Below are 20,232 nucleotides of genomic sequence, written 5' to 3' on the forward strand. Positions count from 1 at the left end.
CAACAAAACTAAACCTCGGTTATAAAGTCAATTTGAACAGCAGCACCGGTATATGACCATAAGATATCAAAAATGCATGGAACTACATTTATACTGTCGCTTAATCCCTTGTAAAAAGCGCTGTAACCGAACATTTGTTTGTAGTGGCTTTGTTCAAAGATGCTGTGTAAGTAGTGAGTGCCAAGAGGGAGAAATAATCTTGCACTGCCAAGTTTTTCCATCATACTTCAGGGCAGACCCACATTTATTTGTGTATGATTTGTTGTACACTCAGTCGTGAAGTAACACTAACCAGTTGTTTTGGGTGAAAGCAACCAGAACTCAAAGCTGATTCCAATTCAAATTCTATGGGAGGACCCAAAGGGGGTCATCCACAGGTGATGCCCTTTAATCTGTCTTGCTCTCATATGGCATTTTAACATAGGACAGTTACATTTTTGTTTGATTTTAACATTCACTTGATATTTTTCCATATATTCCAATTGTTCTGATTGAAACATTCCAAAATCAAACACATAGTAGGATGGCCGCCTGCGTCAAGTTAGTTTATATCCCGTTGTCTTGGTTTGTCTGAATCTTCACCCATCGTCCTCATCCTGAAGAGTCTTGAAGGTCTGATGGTGGCGTCACACCGCACCGGACTGCTGGATATCTCTTTGGTTCAACGAGGCCTCAGTCAAATGCCTGCTCAGGAGGTCCGAGCAGGATTTAACGCTAGAAATCATCCGAGTTTGAGCATGTCAAAATCTTCTGCGACAATGGAGGTTGGCAATTTTTCGACAATAGAGGTTGACAATTTCTTACTATTGGCAGTCATTGAAGTCCCTGATGAGGTGGCTCATGGTGATGAAGGGATGCTGAAGAATCTGGTTGGGTCTGATCCTTTCATTGGGATCCAGCTGCAGCATCTTCCCCAGTATTTCAACGAAGGTTCTCCTGTCAAGATCGTCAGCTCTCGCGTCTTCTCCGGACAGCTCGCTGCATCCCTCGTAAAGAAGAAGAAAAAAAAATGGCAGGACTTTTGTGTGTGTTCTTACTCCCAATTGGAATGACTTTCAGCTACTTAAGGCCTCTTACCTCCAGTAGGTCATTTAGGCTGTTAACGGTGCAGGGTATGCAAGAGGAACTGTACAGCTTTGACTAAAGAGGATACAATTTATTTGTATTTCTTAAAAGCTGTTCTGAATATAAATGTTCAAAACATTCCATACCTTAAACATCCATAGGGTTGGTGTCCTTTTTTCACATCTTGCAATGTAATGTTGGAAATATTGTTTTGTGTGTACGCCAGTATTCAGCAGATGGTTGGGTGGCTTTCCTATGACGCGAAGTATGTGTCTCATCTAGTAAAATAATAATAATAATTACATTTACGAAACAAATGTTGCGTATATCTGGCTATGTTCCAAACAAAGTTGTACTGGACTCACCATATCAAACTCATCGCTGCTAGGGAACAATGCTCTGCCCATGAACAGTTCTGCTGCAATGCAGCCGAGAGACCAGATATCAATAGCCTCACTGAAGGAAGCTCCCAGCAGAATCTCCGGAGATCTTTAGCAAACATTAACATTTTACTACCATTTAATGGTCATGCGGTATATTCCATCGTAGCTGTCACTAGCTCACCTGAACCAGAGTGTCTGAAGTTCTGAACCCATACACCTCTCTGAAATCAAATTGGCTGTACCAAAATCGATGACTTTCACTCTCAGTGGCTGATGTACATGATCCACGAGCATGATGTTATCTGGTTTGAGGTCGGTATGGACTATCCCCAGGCTCTTTAGGAGCTGCAGAGATACAGCCACCTGAAATGATTTAGAATAATAGTCATTTCACCTCGTCAACAAACTCAACAATCCTGCATCATTCTGCGGTGGAAGCAAACCTGCTGCAGAATAGGCCGTATCTCCTTGAGCTCCAGAGAATTTTTCTCTGTGACCTGGTATTGGTAAAGACTCATGTCTAGCTTCTCAAACTCATGACAATAATGACCCTCGTGGACAAAGGAGCTGTACCATTTGACGATGTTGAATTTTTCCAAATTAAAGTTTTTGAGCACCTCCAGGGTCTCCACCTCTTTGTGTGCGTCGTTGATGAAGTCTTTCTCCATGATGATTTTAAGAGCTACTGACTCGTTGCTGGGCAGCTTCTTGCAGTGGACAACCTTTCCAAACGACCCGCACCCTAAAACACTCTCCACCATGTATTCTGCAGAGGGGGAGCATATCAGAGATCCTACCTCCAGACCTAATTCATCACCAAAAATACTTCCAGCTGAACTTGTTTCGTCACTCCATGCTGCATGGTGGAATAATATTGACATGTCATCTGTGGAGTCAAGCTGATTGTAAAACTCAATTTCTTCTGTGCATGGTGTTTGTATCCATTCCATTTACAAATGAGTAGCTTTTTTTACTAGCTGTGAAGATTAATTGAGTTGAATGAAGTGTGGATTCAGGTCACTGGGGGTAGAGAGTGTTTGAGGGTGAGTCTGCCATGCAGAGTCAGCAGCAGCGGGCACCAGTGGAGGCCGTACTCACGGTTCATGATAAAGCGGCAGTCCAGAAGCTTGTAAAAGGGTGTAATTGACAAAGCTAAAGGCTGGACAGCCACAACGGGCTTCTTTCGATCACAGGAATGGGGCTGCTCACAGCTCTAATGTGTCGTGTCATGACATCACCCAGAGCGTCGCTCTGTGTCGACGCATTAGGTTATTGGAAAAGCGTGATCATAGTATGATGTCATCATAATGCTGAGGCATCATTGGTAATTCCTTTTTTGGACAAGCCATTTGAATACACATAAATAGTTAATTTCTGACGGTATATTTGTTTGGAACAGTTGGGTTAGGGTTCATTGTTGTGTCCATTTTCTATACTGTTTATCCTCAATAGTTTCATTGGTGAGCTGGAGCCTATTCCATTGGACTTTGGGCTAACCACACCCACATTAACACCTACGGATAATGTAGAGTCTTGAATGAACCTAACATGCATGTTTTTGAGAAAGCTCACACAAGCACAGGGAAAACCTGAAAACTCCATACAGGAAGGCCAGAGCTGAGAGTCGAACCTCAAAGCTCAAAACTGTGAGACACGCTAACAAATATTACGCTTTGCTGCCTTGTTGTTGTTTTCAATCCCTTGTCTTTTGTTTGAAAGAAAAAATTACAGTTAACTTCAAATTTGTGTTTAGGGGTGTATTTGTACTTCTTTAGCCTAGTAACATAATTGCCCAAGTCATTTTTTAATCACTATCACAATATCAATAAAAACACCAACGGCGCTCGTTAGAGAGGGCCTATATTCTCAGTCATCCGCACAGATTAAATTGAGGCAACTGGATTCTTGTTTGGTAGATTTGTTGTGTTTTTTCTTGTTGCAAACGCTAAAAAATGACTTAGACAACTATGCGATTAACTATATCAAGCAATTCTCTTCCAAGACAAAGCCTTCCAAGAGTCTGGTGTATAACAGATTGCAAGTTATCGTGAATTCTTGATTGGATTAAGGCAGAAAAACTCATACAAGTTTTTGTTTTATACTGGGTAACATATTCTGATGGGATTTAGATGGAAAATGTATTACGCATACATATAACATTTTTATGTATTGCATGGTAAGCCCATGAATGAACAGGAGACACAAAGGCAAGGATCCATATTTTTTTCTTTGCTCAGCCTAATTGGTATTGTCCTGGTCCACTGGTGCTTCCAGTGCACTTAGCCATCGGCTGCCACCTCCCAGGGAGAAGTGTCTGGCTCAGCTTGTGGCTTGAGTGCAATAATCATGCAGTCGCACCTCACCAACAGAAGAGACCCAATCCGTTGAGATGGGTCCTCGTCACACTGCAGGTGGCTGTGCAGAACGCCTTTTTTTGGGGGGTGGTGGTGGGGGTGTTCATCCTGTCTCTCCTGCAGTGGAACATGTTGGAATGCTTCTTTAACTTGCTGAAATGGTAATTTACTTCCTTACGACACTTTTTGTGTGTGTTTGTGTATCGGAACACATGAGTAAACCCAGAAGATGCCCAGCGGGGTTTGCTGTGGTCGGCAATGCATTTCTAGGCTTTGGTTCCTTTGGACTGTAGGTTTGCAGAGTGAACGATGCGACAATGGCTTTCAGTAGGTCCGGCCAATCAATGGTAGATTATCACTGTGTGTGTGAGAGTACTAGTGAATCTGGAAAGAAGATCGCACTGAGCTGGACTCACCAGGGGGGCGGAGAAGAAAAGGAACCCCCTGTTGCGTGCATGGGAGCAATGGAGTGATTGTGCGCTGCCGTATGTCACCAGATGGTGGGCAAAGTATTTTGCGTAATTAGCCCCTTTTACATATTGTAGGCAGTAACCGTCACAGGAGTGTTGCAGCATAACATCAAGTCAAATGTCAAGTGCACATTCTTATACACAAGCCTAAATTAGGGAAAAAAAAGAAAAATACTAATATACAGGGTGTCCAAAAAGTCATTATGCAATTGATTCCCACATACGCACACGAGAATCTTCCGCTTGAAGCCTTTCAACAACCTGAAGTCGGTACGGGTAAAGCTTTCTCACTGTCCGAAGCATCCGCTAAATCAAGCTTTTATTGATGTCGAGTTCCAGTGCAGCCCTCTGCATGGACTTTCCCTTGTTTTGCATGAATGCCTGTTCTAGGAGTTTTGCGTGGTAGAAGAAGATCAGGTCCTGTTTCAAGAAACTTGCCATGGAGAGCGTGAAGTCTACTCAGAGTTGGAGCAGTGTGACGGCCATTAAGCTTCTCTGCTGATGGCCTCATGTCTGTCTGAATGATAACTGAAACAAAAAATAGAAACGATGAAGTGTAGCGTGACTTTTAGGGACACCGTGTTTTTAACCTGTATTGGCCTCATTAAAATTCATGTTGCAAAACTGAACAGCTTACATCACTAAATAAAAGCAATTCTATTCCATAATGTGATGATGTCACCGACTGTGACATCCAGTGCCGCATTATGATCAATCATAATGTGATTATGTCTGACTGAAATCCAATTCATGCAGAGTGCATTAGGTTTCCACAGCTTGTGATATATGTCTGTCCATTGAAAAATCATTTCCTGCAGCTTTACCACCGCCCCCCCATCCACCCACCCCCACCCCCACAAGCGACAGATTGAGGCAAAGCTGTTTGTGAGCATTATCCTAACTCATCTGCAGTTTCAATGGACCACCCTAATACAGTTAAACATTGTGTAAAGTAATTACTCCGGAAAATATGCCCCTTGATGAAAATCGGATTTTCGAGCAGCGTGGTGGCTCCCTCTGCGCACTGACAAGTTGGAGGGCATTAATTGGGGTTTCATTTAGTCCTCCTCTCTGTAATTAAAACTACCAAGGGCGATTATTGATGAGATGGTGAAGCGGTGGAAGGGAAAATAGATTTAGGCTGAGGAGGCTAAAGAAAAACTAGGAAAAGCACAGATGCTGTAGATTAAAAGGCAAAATATAACTGACAAAGGGGAAGAGAGATGTCACAAGAGGAAGGAGGGGATGTGAACGGAGGGTGCATGAGGCCACCGAGAAGAAGGATCACCATTCTCTGTCAATCTGCGGGCTGAGAAGGTTTCCATGGCGATATACGACGCTCGTTAGAGAGGGCCCATCGAGTAGTCAGCAGCAGGTGCCCGTCTGGCTCTCCTGATAATGAAGACCATGTTTGCATAATTGACAAACAGTCCTTTTTTTTGGTGATAGTAACAAAGTAACATAATTTCATGTACACAGATGAGTTGTGAGATATCATCAGGTGTGCCTTTCTTCTTTCTATCTATGCCAGCAACATAGTGGTAGCAGAACAATTTGCTAATTGTATGCTAAAAACCCCTGTTGCTTTCAGTCCTGGTATTCAAATGAGGAGTTTTCAGTGGAAGAAAACAACAACAAAAGTTAAAATTTGGAGGAGTTCAATATCTGTTTTCAAATTTGGAGATGAAAAAAAGATTTTAGTTTATTTTTAGAAAGTTACAACCAAATGTAAAAATCTGTTTTGGCTCTACAGGTTGGGAAACACTGGCCTCGGTGACTTTTACATTCGCTTGTATACCAGCAATCTGCATAATTTAATTGGGGTCCGTCACCTTTTGAGCGCATTAAATAAATCTTGGACTTCTTTAGTTTCTTTGTATCTGCCAAGGTATCATTACCGGCCTGCTTGCCTGGTGTTTAGAGTCGAAGAGAAAAGACCTTTTGAAGTAACAAAGCCTCATTAGTTGCTCCCAGGCACGAGAAAGGACATTTATGGAAACTATTATTGCAGCGGTGGTGCAGTAATGTGTGTGTGAGGTGTTGAAGGTCTTTCGCCTCTCTACACACACACTTGAGATCCATCAATGAATATGCTTCAAGCTCAGTCAGCCGTTCATGTTTCTCAGAGACCTATAAATGAGTGACAAGGCAAGCAAAAGTAACCCTTTCTGTGTTTCTGCTCAAGTGGAGACCGCTAATTCAGTTTCTGCACATTTAAACTGCTGCATCCTTATGGCAAACAAGGGCTCGATTGTTCATGTTAATGGCGGAATGATGATATTCATCACGTGTGTGAGGTCCGTAAAGGAAGCTGCGACAGCTTGGGGAGCAACTGCGGGGAAGAATAACTGCGACACAACAGGCTGTTAGATCTGGTGGTTTGCTCATCTCTTTGGCGGTGTACCATAGATTTATCCGAATTCTATAAGACCGGCCCGCTTTCATCACAAGTTTATTCACCTCAGTGGCAGAGCGGTATCGATATGGTGTCCGTAACAGCAACGTGTCTCCATAGCAACAGCCCTACTGGTGTGACGGCAAGACGATGGATTTTTGCTTTGCTTTAAATAGAATGAATAAAGACATTGGAGGAAGTTGACAAAGCAAAGTGACAACAAGGAGGTGACAGAAAAATGGCAGAAAGTGGATTGCAGTCTGTGTTCAAGTTGTCGTTAAGATTTGTACCCTCATGCGTCACTGAAGGAATGATATTCTTTTGGTCACGAGCAGTGTTGTTGTTTGGGCCAAACATATTTTTGGGACTTATTGCCCAAAAGTTCAACCTCGGTTTCCGTGGACCGCAGCAAAATCTTCTAAACACATGTGGGAAATCCTGCCGGTTTTTCCTCGAAAGCAAAAACATGTCAGGAAAAGCCTACAAGAACAGAATAATTTTAATTGGGGTCAGTCAGTATTGTACAGGTTATAGGTCACATTAATGGTGTAAAATGTTTCGAAATAATTTATCTGTCTCACAGAGGTGGTGGAACCGAGGTGTAAAGATGTTTTTACTGTATATCCACTACATTTTCAGAATCAACTTTTTTTTTTTTTTTACTAAAATGGAGGAGTTGAATCAGTGCTTAACTACAGGGTGTGAATACTTTTTCCATCTCTGTAAGAAAACAGCTGAGGTAAACAATAGTGCGAGAAACAGCCTCCTTGGTATGATAACAAGAAACTGAAACTTGGATTTTTGGGTTTTAATGTACAGTTTTCCATTCCTTGATAGACAAAAGGGACAGTTTTTGGCTATATAAAAAGCTATTTAGAAACCAGTGAGTGGGTTTGAAGACAACAGTGCATGTGCTTACATTTGCAGCCACCAATTAAGGACAGAGGACACAGTTGAGAATACATACTGTATGCCACAAGAATCACATCATCAACAGCTTGAACCACACACAACTACACACCGAGCCACTTAGAATCTGCCGTACCCCTCCCCCAACCCGTCGCGTACAATGTTCCGGAAAAATTTGGGAGGTCACTTTGACTTCGGTCACAAAATCTGGATTTGTGAGTTGAAATAATGAGCTATGATTTGTGCTCTGGTTTGCACGTACAGTAGCACCACGGTAGTTAACGGCACTGCAGGATCAAGCTTTGGGATTGTCGACATTAGAGCCAAACTGACCTCTCGTGTGAGAGTGAGTGCTAGAAATGGCGATCTGCTGCTACCACAAGACAGATAGGTGTTTGGCAGTGCAGAATTGAACTGATTGTGATACACAGAGTTCTTAAAAACATTGCATCTGGGTCGTGACTATCATAAGGCCTGTTTTTATTTATTTTGGTCAATCTAAGAAGAAAACATGACATAGTCATCCCCAGGAAGCAATCGCTAATTAGCAGTGCAGAAAAAACAAGAAAAACAACATGCACCAATATGACCTTTGTGAGCTACTTTAAGCATCTTGGATTGTATATTATCCATAATCATTCAGGTTCTTGCTCTGACATGGAGTGATAATTCCCCAAAGTGTGAAAAAGTGCTGACAGTGGAAAAAGTACAATGCCGTCTGGCCTTAGCCTGCGCTTCCTCTTACATCTTGGGTGAGATATACTTCAAAATCAATAGGATTTGTTTGGATACATGCAAATAACCACTAGAAGTTTGCTAAAGGTGAGATAACCCTCAATCTATTGTTTTTCAACATCTTTCAAAATTAAAAAGTTTTTGCTTAGATTCTGCGCATCAAAGGCTTGATGGGGATGACTTTTTTGGATACATGTAAACTCTTTTTGGCTGTTTCCCCCCCATTTGTCTTGATTGTAATTTCAAAATGGTCTCAACCCAAGTCTCCTTTGCGGGATTAAAAATGCTAATTTACAGTACATCACACACATTGATTCGTCATTTCTACACTTTTTAAAAGTCATCACTTTGGTACAGTTTTACAAGCGGTAGCACTCTACTCTCGAGCTGATCAGTTATTCAAATGTAGCTTTTTTAAATTTGTATTTCAAATTGTTTTTTAATCACACTCATTGTTAGTATAGTCCACACTCACACAAATAACCACCATTTGTCTTTTTGACCAGAAATGAAGTGTGCAGCTCAATTGCTCGCGATTCTTATGTGGAACTGATTGATTTGTTGTTTACAGCGCATTCATCATAAGAGCACCAAAGAGAGTGTAGTATTTTGTCTTTTTTTTTTTTTTTTTTTTTTTTTTTTTTATATATACAGCTCCAAGTGCAAGGCGTAATATGATACAATAGTGTAGTGAGCAGTCCGTGTTGTCCATGCTGAGTGCGTTTCGTATTCAATCGTGGTCCATTTGATGAGTCCGTTGAGAACCTTTTTATTATCACTTATTTATGCTTCTCTGAGACCAGCCCAGTAATGTCCAACACAGTCACAGTAATGCGTTTAGTATGTACAGTATAGACGTACCACTTGCACAATTAAAAAAATTGACATCCTAAACAAGAACTGTATCAAGCATTCAGCAATTTTTGACACAGCTTTTGTATTGGATTTCAACAGAACGTGCAAGCGAAGACCACAACAATCTCCCGTCACAAATAAGAGGAAATGTGCATAACACCGTGTACAATTACAGTAGATTTCGTATGTAAACAGTCCTGTAATACTTTCAGGCAGTGTGAACTGCCTGGATGCGATGTCTCTCATCATGACACGTGGTTGCTTGGCATAATTTCAACCAGTTTGTGTTTTGCAATGACAGGTCTGTAGCCAACTTCTGTCCTATACGCCTGACCACATATTAACGGAGTGGCGGCACAGTTGTTTCGGTTATGATTCAGTGAATTTGCAGTGTTAAAATAGAATAGGAGTCAGTGGAGCGTAGAAATTCGCCAAAGCAAAACTGTAAACAAAATTATAGTTTAAACACATTTAAATATATTAAAAAACACTTTAAAAACATATTGTAAATGCATTTCAACACAAAACATTATTGCAAGCATAAAATGTTTAGAAAATACTGTGCCTTTAAGAGGCGGGGCCTGATGAGGTGAGCGTCTGGATGAGAGTTGTGGCCGACAGCAGCTTCTGCATACAGTAAGTGTGCTTGCTGTGTTTCACTCTTCTCCCGGTTTTCAATGAATGGCTGAAAAGTGCATCGGCGATTGTGGCTCGCTTTTCCCACATGCGAGGGCATCGCAGTAAGTGAGTACAGTGGTACCTTGACTTACTGGTTTAAGTTGTTTTGTGACCAAGCTCACCGCCTAAAAAAAAACAAAAAACAATGTTTTTGTTACGTTTTTAATAAAGTAAAATAGCAATGTATTGAAAAATATAAATATGAAAACATAATGAAACAAAATAAAAGAATGTGTCTAATTAGGCTGAATGTCAAACGCGAGTTCTCAAATGATGAATGGGGATAGTGAGCACACACACACACACACACACACACACACACACCGTTTTAACACACACACACACACACGCACACACTCCAACACACTAGTATTTGTGTGTTGCTGTGTGTCTTCTAAAGGGCGTCGCCTAGTGTACACTCAGGAGCTCTGAATCAAACCCAAGTTGGCCATTTACCACACAGTTAGTAAAGTGTTCAGGCCATGCTCCTTGCGAGTGTTTTCATTTTGTATTTGTGTGTTTGCCTGTTTATCCTTTTCAATAAACAGCTGAAAGTGCATTGACAACTGTCGCTCGCGTAGCTGAAGTTCGCACGTAATTAAAATTTTGGCTTGCTGCGCAAAGCAAAACAGAAAATCGTTTACAGATCGTAAATTGAAAAACTCGTTATTTGGGGTACTTGTAATTGAAGGTACAACTGTAAAATGAAAAAAAAAGAAGTGATATCGCAGGGCTGCGAACGATGAACCGTACTTAACATGGGAAACACAAATGCCTTTCTGCTTAGCGGAGGTAATAAGAAACCAAGCCTTGAGTGTCCTCCATCATGTGCCTATTTGGCAACTGGACTGGGTAAGGCAACCGGACCTTCATCCTAGCAGTGAGATCCGGCCGGTGTGTAGTTGCTCAGCTCCCGGCGGATGGTGCTGAACGGCGACAGCTCCAGCTCGGTGGTGCACTCGTGTTCGTTATCGTCGCTGGCCGTGGTGGAGGAGGGCGTACGGCTGCAGCAGCAGCAACAGCAGCAGTCCAAAAAGGCCCTGCCCAGCGGGCGACACAGCAGCAGGAGCAGCACGGGGGTCACCGCCGCCCGGCAGAAGAGCAGCAGCTGGGAGAGCAGGTGGAGCACGGACATGGTGTTCTCGGGAACGCCGGCCGCCATGTACACGGACACGATGTTGCAGATGTTCTCGGGCACCACGCAGGCGCCGTAGACGATGGCCAGCGCCACCACCGTGCAGTTCATCTGGCTCTCCAGGCGGATTTGCTTCTTGTTGCTCCGCACGCTGGCCTGCTCAGCGTGTCGGATCTTCCGCGCCGTCACCAGCGAGCACCCGATGGTGAAGAGGGTCGGCAGGCAAAAGTAGCAGCCGAAGCACCACCACAACCGCGCGCCCTCGTAGGTCAACCCCAACACGTAGAGCATATCCGGGAGGGACGTGGAGATCCGGATGATGCAGCGTTCCACGGGAGGCTCGTCTGGGATTTCGGCGTCTTCGACCACCAGTTGCCGGATGAGCAGCTCGGGCAGCGCCAGGAGGAGAGCCCCGATCCAGATGACGGCCAGCTTGGCCGTGGTGGAGGTGCAGTTTTCGATCATCTCGTAGTACATCTGCACATTAGTGGCCGCCCGGAAGCGGTCGATGCAAAGCGCGCACAGGGTGAAGGTTGTCACGCCCAGGGAGGCCACCTGAAAGGAGCAGAGAAGATTAACGTCACATTAAAGCCAGCATCCATTATCCACCGCGTTGTTCCTCCAGGATGACGGGAGGCGGCTAATCTGACAAACGCCACAGACGTGAAACACTTTCTGAACTTGTAGTCAAGCCTGTCACATTCCAATTCTTCACTAGGAATGGGATAACAACGAAGAGATGCATTCATCTCCACTTGGCAGTATCTTAAAGAGAAAGTAGATTTCCTCGCAGCGCACACACAAACAGGCTCTAAATAAAGAGACGGGGTGAAGATGTCTGACACTCAACAGAAGGCTGCAGGCTGCTATTTAAGATCATGAGAAGGATTGTTCCTCATGCAAAAGGATCTGTTGGATTAACAGCCAGTTTGGCACCGTGCAAAGTATTCCTCTACAGCAGCTGGAGTGTGTATCCTTGTGTGTCCTCGCACGAACCATCTCGTGAACTGGCCTCCAGCACCAAACCTGCCAAAACACACGCTCCCCCTTATTCCCAACATCCTCTTCATTCCATCTCTGGCTTTTCTCCCAATGACTTTACTTCCTCGCTCTCTTGTTTCACATTAAACATCCCTTCCTCACACATAACCCACCATCGCCGCTACTCCCCCCTACAGTCCCTCCCGTCATATGAAATTTAATTACGGCAGCCAGCATCCCAGATGGCCCCAGTGAGCCTCGGCTTTGCTTCTCGAAACACAAACTTCCCGGACGGAGATGGATGTATGAATACACACGCACTGCATGATGAGTAATGCTGCGCACACCCATGCATGTTTGATGACCTCTTTACATGCATGGAATCCTGTTAGGAAAATATGCCTTTGCCCTTATAAAATGTATTCTGTTTTATAACCCTGTGAGGAGTTCTCCCTAATATTACTTTTCACTTTTCTATGAGACAAAGCAAGATGTCAACGGTTGGGGAGACCAGTTGCATAAGGGAGATGATAGCTGCCTGTTCATGTGTGCATATATGACCTCGCCAGACACTTCTTAGACCAGCCATCAGGTTGTATTTCAACTGTCTCTGTCTACTAGAGGCTTAATATTTTTCCCTTGACAAATCAAAAACCAGGATAATTAGGAAAGGTCATCTGGAATTTAAGAACAGCATACACAAATTTTGGGACCCACCAACATGTATGGTATGTGTTGTCTTTGGCCAATGCAAGAGCAAATTTTTCCTTCACGGCATCTTCATTCGCACGTGTGGCAGCATGCGAATACACCGGGCGAGTGTCTTTTAAACACCGCCACGGAGGAGCAGCTTTGATCAGTGTATCAGGGCGGCGCGCGAGGGCACAACAAACAAACTTTGTTCTCTGTGGGGAGTGGGGCAGATTTAAAAGAGAGAGGAGTCCAAAAGTCAGGGCTGGTGGCGTGACAAAGCCGTGTTCGGGGATGGGATTTCGTGCAGATGAGGCAGGGAAAACAGCGACAGAAGAATAGAAATAGGAAGAAGGAGGGGAAAAGACTGGAGATGGAAAGTAGAGAGAAATGAGCCGTAACAAGTGATTAACTTTGTTGATATTCCAATTCTACCTCTTGACCAGCCCAGGTTCATTGGAAGTTGGGAACTGGCTTGGTTATACATCCATATTTAAACAGTAATTTTGGTTCATGTATAATTTATACGCTATTATTAGGCAGGTATTACTCAGTCTGCTGCAAGAGTGTGGCAGCTCAAAAAAGAGGGCAAAGGATTCGACTTGAATTTGACTTGAATTCCAAAATTTCTCATAAATGACTTCTATCCAAGCTCAGTACTGCTTCATTATGAAGGCCGTATTCTATAATGTCTGCCTTAGGCTTGGAATATGCCTGCAACATGTTATTTTTTATGTTGTGGTCTTTTATATGAACAGCGGGTGATGCAAGTGTCCCTCTGTGGATTTATTTGATAAAAGGTCATTAACTCTCTGATTAAAGGTCTGGTGTGACGGTGCCACAAAGGCTGCACGTTATTAATTGGCTCCTAACGAGCACTGGTGGAGCCTGTTTGGCCATGTGACCGCTGTCAGCTATAATGCGAGTTCTCAAATGATGAATGGGGATAGTGTGCACACACAACACACTTTCACACACACTCAGTATGTGTGTGTGTGTGTGTGTGTGTGTGTGTGTGTGTGTGTTGCCATAGACTGAGTCTTCACCAGACCATAACATCAATCTGCCAGCCAGGGTGTGTCGTCTTCGAATGGGTCAACTCGCATTGGCCTTCTTTTGACTGTGTGCGGCATCTCAAATAAAATGGTATCGCCTTTCATTTCATTTTTTTTTTTTTATCACTATATCAAAGGTTTTATTAAAAAGGGCTGCAAGTATAGCTTGATGCAGGGAGAACAGCCGTCGGCCAATTTACAGAGGATTTTCGACTCGCCCGTCTACTACCATCTCCGGACGATATAACGAACTTCAGGATCAGTGAAATGTCCGGGCCTCAAAGCGACACAGTGCGCACAGGTCCGAGACTATGAAAATAGGAAGTTCTGGTTCAGAATAGAGGTTGGCTAGCCTAGCTTCGTTTATTCTGATTGCTACACGTCTTAAAATAGCCCTAGGTTCTGCTGTGATGAAAAATGACCAATGTCGTCATCGATTAATCGACTTTGACCCGTCTTTAATCACATCAGAATCACCCCAAAAAAGTATTTTGTCGTTCAACCCCTACAACACACCATCACACACTTCTGGAGAAAGCCGCTAAAGATTTTATTATATGCCTAATAATGTTTTATATGAATTGCCTTGAGGGTTCTAGCAGTGTGCAACAAAGTGAAATACAATAATTAGCATAAGTAGAGCCTCTCACGAGATCAAATATCAAAAGCCCCATTTAGTGATGCCGCGCCTCGCATTTTATAGCATCTCCCAGGCACATTCTTCTGGACAATAAATTCCTCCTCCATTAAATTACATCACGGTCCGGGGCATATTTCCATCGGATATGAAAAAGAAATACCTTTGCCTTCCAGTCTTGAGCGTAGCTGCTGGAAAAGTGACTTTTCCAGGTCGTTGGAGTTGTGCTAGAGGTGTCGCAGCGGACAGATGGGCTTTTCAACTTTATTCTGCACTATTCTACAGAGCCCCATTTATTGGCCTGTCCATGCCGCTGTTCAATCAATTGACTGAAGTACGCAAATCACCGAATGAATATTTCACAGTCGTACTCTCACAATGATCAATTTGGCTACTAATAATAGGCCTACGCGTCACATTGTGTGGGCTTGTCGCTTCATTGAAAAACACAGTAACGTCTGTAATGTGTGGGCAAATGGACAGCCGCTGAGCTGAATTGTTTAAATACCCTCCAATTAGCAATCAATAGCGGGAGGCCGCGACGCAGACAGGGCGTGACATCAGACATAGTGTAGTTGGGTTGCGTGCTGCAAAAATGCTTCAACACTGTACTGTACTGTGTGTGTGAGCGATAGTGTGTGTGTTCCCCTGAGGCTTTTGTCTAATCACAGATAGCTGATGCAGGGAGAACAGCCGCGGGCAGCGATCAGTGGGGAGAAGGCCATTCCACCCATCTGCTGGATAAGCATGCCCCACTAACTTTGCATGTGTGTGCGCAGACATGATGGTTAACTAGATATACAAGCTTGTACTAAACTAGGATTGCTTGAGCGTTGCACAAGGCAAAACTGTGATTGTCATCCCTCAAAGTCAGCCAATGGGAACGTGTCAAGCTGACGAATGCCCACCATTTCGGTGGGTCTTTACCCCCGGCTCCTCTGCAGCTCCGTGCGGCCTTTTTCAATCAATCTCACTCTCTCAGAGAGTCTTCCCTCTCTGGCGCTGCATCAGTGTGCCGGTTTTCTCTTTGCCCCCCCTCCCTCGCGGAGGTCCGCTGTAGCGTAGCGGAGGCGGCCTGGCGGGGTGCGGTACAACCCAGCAGGGCCCGCACAGAAGCGGGAGTTGACGCACGAAAAGCACGCTCCACGGCTGTCAATCACCTATCCTTGTGTTCCTGAAGATGAAAATGAAATGCAAATGTATTTAACTTAAAAGTTAAAAGCAACTGACCCGTACTGATTGTTTTGGTATTTTTCATTCAAATCCTGCCGACAAGGCCAGAGGAATCTACTCAACACACAGTTCATATATCTTCACAAGTGGTGTCCTATCTAATGTGAAAGGGCGGCAATCAGCCTTGAGGCAGTTGATAAACAAACGTGTCCCATAACAGTCAGAGCACAGTGCTTTGACTTGAGCTCACTGAGATGCAGTTAACAATGAGTTTTTCTCCAATGATACATACCTGTACATCCCACACAAAATCTAATCCACTATATAGTGGCGGAACGTTGTGTACCTGCGACTGTCAATTCTAATTGAGCATCATTATTTCAGGTATTTTAATTCACCACCTATATTGGGTCTTATAGGGTAAGTGTACCTCATGAAATCCTCATAAAAAAAATCAGCTTAGTGTATGTTTTTGACATAGTTGACATGTGACATTGATTATCGAGTACCACTGCCAGAGAACTCACTTTGGAATTCACTCACCTTCAGGGACTTGTTAGATTTGTGTTCTGTGATGAGGAGAGACAATTAGCATTAAGCCAGATGGAAAGAAGCGTGCGCGTAGGGGGGAAACACCCCACCCCGATTCATCCAAAGGGAACAGTCTCTTACTGTTCTCTTACCATGTGTGACATTGTGGTTTTAAGGCAATAAGACACTGGGCGTTTACTTCGATTATACACTTGTAAACAACTGTGTCATTATGCTTTTGAATGCTAAATGTTTGTTGGTGTGTCCTACTAGTACGGTGTGCTCTATGCTAAAAAACATTCTATATTACACTAATTATTAAATATTACACGACCGGATTTCAGTAGTGTGTGTGTAATGGTTATCCCTGTATTATGTCCCTAAGGGCCCCTCATACGAAAGTGCTGCTCTGTGCACGACTGTCTGGCATTTGCATGACAACACAGCTTATCTGAAATAATACAGGCTGGCTGCAGCCCAAATCTCTGATGCGCTTTTCGCACCTCTCCATTGAGCGCCAAATAAAACCAGGTTCACTGAAGGCAGCGTTATCGACAGCATAGCGGGGCTGTCAGTGGTTGGGCTCGCCTGTCGTCAGGTTTTTGTGGTTAAATAAGCCAGATGCTGACATTCCATCACACTGAATTTGGGCCATGTGTCTACTGTAGTTCCACTGGGAGACAATAACCTTAAGCAACATTGCAAGCTGACTTTCTGACTCGCATGCACACAAACTCCCACTCACTCTTTTTGTACTGTGAACTTTATATTCAGGGTTGATCATTCCACAGTTTCCCGAAATTGCTTGTTGTCATTGTGCCTTTTCCATCAATTACTTTCATCTGGCTTTTGATTGGCTTAACTTGCCTTACAGTCAGGGGTTATGCATGTGACAGCCAACAAATGCATTTTACGTGTATTAATGTATCTGTGACAATAGCATAAGCATACTCAGTCATATCCTGATATCCTTTGGTTGCGTCCTTAACCAAATGGGTTTGTTGTCATTTCAGGAGGAAAGCCTTTAAACCTGCCTTCATCTGCTTTCCATCCCGAGGCAGTTTATGACGATGGCCCTTTCCAAAAATGGAGCTCCCTCACGTTAAAAACACCTGCTCCAGATACAAAAGGGAGCGTCTCCTGTCAGGTGACGCTGATGGAATTGCAGCGAGCGCACAAAGGGGAAGGAATCAACATGGTGTAAACAACCTGTCATTCAAAGGTGGCTGTCTGTGTGCACGGAAATAACAAATGGCAGAGTCCTAGATTGGCTGTGTTTGTGTGAAAAAGTCATCTGTAGGTGTACTTGGCTTGCCAGGTGTGCTCCCAGGCTTTATTTTGGGAAAGTGTTGTCTGTATTTGTGTGTCTTGTACCTTGAGGCCAGGTGAGGCTTCACATGAGTTGCAGGTGACAAATCAGTGTCTCTTTCTATTGGCTGATATCCTCAACCAGTTTCTATGCATTTTTCTGGCCATTTAAGGAAACCCACCTCAAAGTCCAAAATCCTAATGCAGAGCTGCACTTTCAGGTACAGAGTGCAAACTAATACATCCTCACTTGTGTTATAAAATGTATTCTATGTTATAACCTCATATAACCTTTCATTCTGATATTGTATTTTGCTGTGTGACAGAGCAAGACGTCTGTGGTCGGAGGCACCGACTGCATGAGGCAGCTTCATGACTTTATTGTCATATTGTCTGTCTGCATGTGTTGCCCCACAATTTGTGTTTGAATCTAAGTTGCTTGAAGGCTTATAACACAGAGATACGGATGCTATTCGTCAGCCCCTCTATGGCCTTTCCCATTATGTGTTAGCTTTAAGATAGCCTACTTCTAGGCAGTTATGTGGTTCGATTAAATACACGTGTAATTCTCTTTGTTTGAGTAAACTTCAACCGGGAGTGACAATAAACAGCTTGAAGCCTCTTTTTTTGAAGAATTGTTCACTAACTGCCAAACTGCTGCTTGTTGCCACCGTACAGGGCTCGTACCTAAAATTTGCGTCACTTGTATCTCAAAGCACCACTGTACCCATTTTGTGACATTTTTGTTTGGCGGTGTGCTGTGAGATTTTATTAACATAAAAAACAGTATGGCTTGGCTCAGTATCGGTTGGGAAACACTGATTTGGAGTTTCCACTGAACCTAACATACTGTACATGGTTTTGGAATGTGGGAGGACGCTAGGAAGGCCAAGATTGAAACCCAAAACCTCATTGCGAGGCCAACGTGATAACCAATTGATAACCAATAACACAGTAAATCCATAAAGATTGATGGCACAACGTTACCTCCATGTATGGCACCACCCTGCAGGTGAACTCCCCCAGAAGCCACGACTTGGTCAACTCATGGAAGACCACCATGGGCAGGCAGAACAAGATGAGCACAAAATCCCACACTGCCAGATTAGCCAGCAGCGAGTTGGAGATGCTCTTCATATAGTAGTTCTGGCACACGATGCACAGGATGGCGACGTTGCCCGCTATGCCCACCAGGAAGATCACCCCGGAGACGCAGGTGATGGCGTAAGCGCTCGACGTCTCGCTTGTCACCGGGTAGAACGGGTTCTTGATCTCGTCCCCGAAGTCCTGCAAGCCGGGCGGCGTGATCGGCGTGGCGTCCCAGGGGTTCTCCTCCCGGAACGTGAAGAGCTCGGGCCTCCTGGTGAAGAGGTCAAAGGGCGCGTCTGTGGATGTGAGGGCCACGGGCTTGGGGATGGGTTCCCATGGCGACGCGTGAGGCTGAGCCAGAGCCCCGTAGCTTTTGTTCTGCCGGATTCTCCCCCTCTTCCAAGCTTTCTCCTCTTTTGTGCCCCTCCTGTGTCGATCTCCATCCGTGGGGCCCCCACCTCCCGTTGAGGAGGGCTTAGGCGCATTGTGGTGTCCACTCGCCGGCGTGCCCGCGCTACTCAGCCCGCCGTTCAACTTTATCCTCTTACTACGGTGCCGCGTCAGGTCCCAGTGTGAGACAGCATCCCCCGCAGATGTCACTGTCCTATTCAAGTCGTGCTTGTTGTGTGCAAAGCGCCTCACTTCTCCCGTGACCCCTCGTTTCCACGGATGCGTGGAGTTGAAGGTCCCTCGGACGATTGCCTGCAGTTCCACCGGGGAGTCACCTGTGGCGCGGTCTCTGGCTTTAATTTGGCGACTCTCCTGGGGTGACCCGCTGGAAGTCCTGGCGGGGTGTGCACTCATGTCCTCCTTTATGTGACCATTGTTTCTCATGGACAAACACACATGTGCACGGACAAGAAATAACACAAATAACATCCCGGGTGAGAGGATCTGCATCGTGCGGGGAATTGCGGAATTGGAAATCCAGAAAGTGCACCTTCATGTACTCTGCTGCTCTTCCATTCTGTCAACATCCATGTTGGAGACAGCGTAGAATGCTTACTTTCTCAGTCAAGAAATACACAAACGAACAAACCGTTGCATTCACGAGGCGCAAACTTGTGGGTTACATCCAAATGTGTGACCGTGCTGCATCTGCATTCATCATCAGCGGGCAGTGGGGAGCGCCTCCTCATTGGACTAAGCGAAAAGGAGAGGAGGGAATGTGTTGCATATCACAGGATCCAAAATCCAGTGCAAATAGCATCCACTGTTTTCGTCCCGGTGTGTGAGTTGAGTAGGATGGAGCAGCGTCAATGCGGCGTGGAGCCGCCTGAAGCTCACTGATGCACCGGAGTGGAGAGAGAGAGAGTGTGAGGGAGGAAGAGGAGGAGGAGCAGGAGAAGGAGAGGAGGGGTTCTCTTCTCTTCACGCCTTCCTCTCCTCTCGCTATATGGCAGTGTACACTGCAAAGAAAATGGACTCCCCTGGCGGCTAACCCCGATCTGTCACTCTTCATCCATCACTGGCGCATCCACAAGCCCCCGGGCAGACCGTGGCTACAGACCCCTTCTCTTCTGCCGCTGCCTCAGGCGGCCATGGCAGCCACGCCCGCGTCGATAAATGCAAAAAACAAACAAACAACCAAACAAACAAACAAAAAAACAAAACAGAACAGAAGGCGTATATATAAAAAGTAAAGGAATTGTGTGAGGGAATTTTATGTTTAGATGCAAGATTATACTTATAATATAAATGTTTAGATGCAAGATTATACTTATAATAATAACCGATAATACAAAACTTAAAAAGTCAGCCTTTACACAACTGACATATTTGTTAATTT

General features: G+C 44.4%; 2 protein-coding genes across 3 annotated transcripts; both read right to left on the bottom strand.

Annotated features, from left to right (window-relative positions):
- Nucleotides 1-626: 626 nt before the first annotated feature.
- LOC133397494 (homeodomain-interacting protein kinase 3-like) lies at nt 627-2,209 on the bottom strand. The gene is made up of 5 exons (XM_061668457.1): nt 1,892-2,209; nt 1,630-1,811; nt 1,431-1,554; nt 805-986; nt 627-714 (listed from the first exon to the last, which is right to left on the bottom strand). The coding sequence occupies exons 1-5, from the start codon at nt 2,207-2,209 to the stop codon at nt 627-629; spliced, it is 894 nt and encodes a 297-aa protein (XP_061524441.1).
- A 5,267-nt stretch (nt 2,210-7,476) lies between these two features.
- On the bottom strand, nt 7,477-19,714 carry gpr37b (G protein-coupled receptor 37b). 2 transcript variants are annotated; one of them, XM_061667768.1, is made up of 3 exons: nt 18,342-19,714; nt 10,712-11,534; nt 7,477-9,969 (listed from the first exon to the last, which is right to left on the bottom strand). In XM_061667768.1, the coding sequence occupies exons 1-2, from the start codon at nt 19,341-19,343 to the stop codon at nt 10,719-10,721; spliced, it is 1,818 nt and encodes a 605-aa protein (XP_061523752.1). In that variant the 5' UTR covers nt 19,344-19,714; the 3' UTR covers nt 7,477-9,969; nt 10,712-10,718. The 2 variants fall into 2 exon arrangements, with proteins under 2 accessions (XP_061523752.1, XP_061523751.1); XM_061667767.1 differs by having other exon boundaries at nt 7,477-11,534.
- Nucleotides 19,715-20,232: the final 518 nt, after the last annotated feature.

This window comes from Phycodurus eques, chromosome 22 (genome assembly GCF_024500275.1).
Source record: "Phycodurus eques isolate BA_2022a chromosome 22, UOR_Pequ_1.1, whole genome shotgun sequence".
Lineage (NCBI taxonomy): Eukaryota > Metazoa > Chordata > Actinopteri > Syngnathiformes > Syngnathidae > Phycodurus > Phycodurus eques.

Coding starts and splice junctions, on each gene's coding strand:
- LOC133397494 (XM_061668457.1), bottom strand. CDS start 2,209: ATGGTGGAGAGTGTTTTAGGGTGCGGGTCGTTTGGAAAGGTTGTCCAC. Junction 1,555..1,629: donor CTTCAGACACTCTGGTTCAG/GTGAGCTAGTGA, acceptor TGTTTGCTAAAG/ATCTCCGGAGATTCTGCTGG. Junction 715..804: donor GACTTCAATGACTGCCAATA/GTAAGAAATTGT, acceptor GATGATTTCTAG/CGTTAAATCCTGCTCGGACC.
- gpr37b (XM_061667768.1), bottom strand. CDS start 19,343: ATGCAGATCCTCTCACCCGGGATGTTATTTGTGTTATTTCTTGTCCGT. Junction 11,535..18,341: donor GGGTGGTGCCATACATGGAG/GTAACGTTGTGC, acceptor TGCTCCTTTCAG/GTGGCCTCCCTGGGCGTGAC.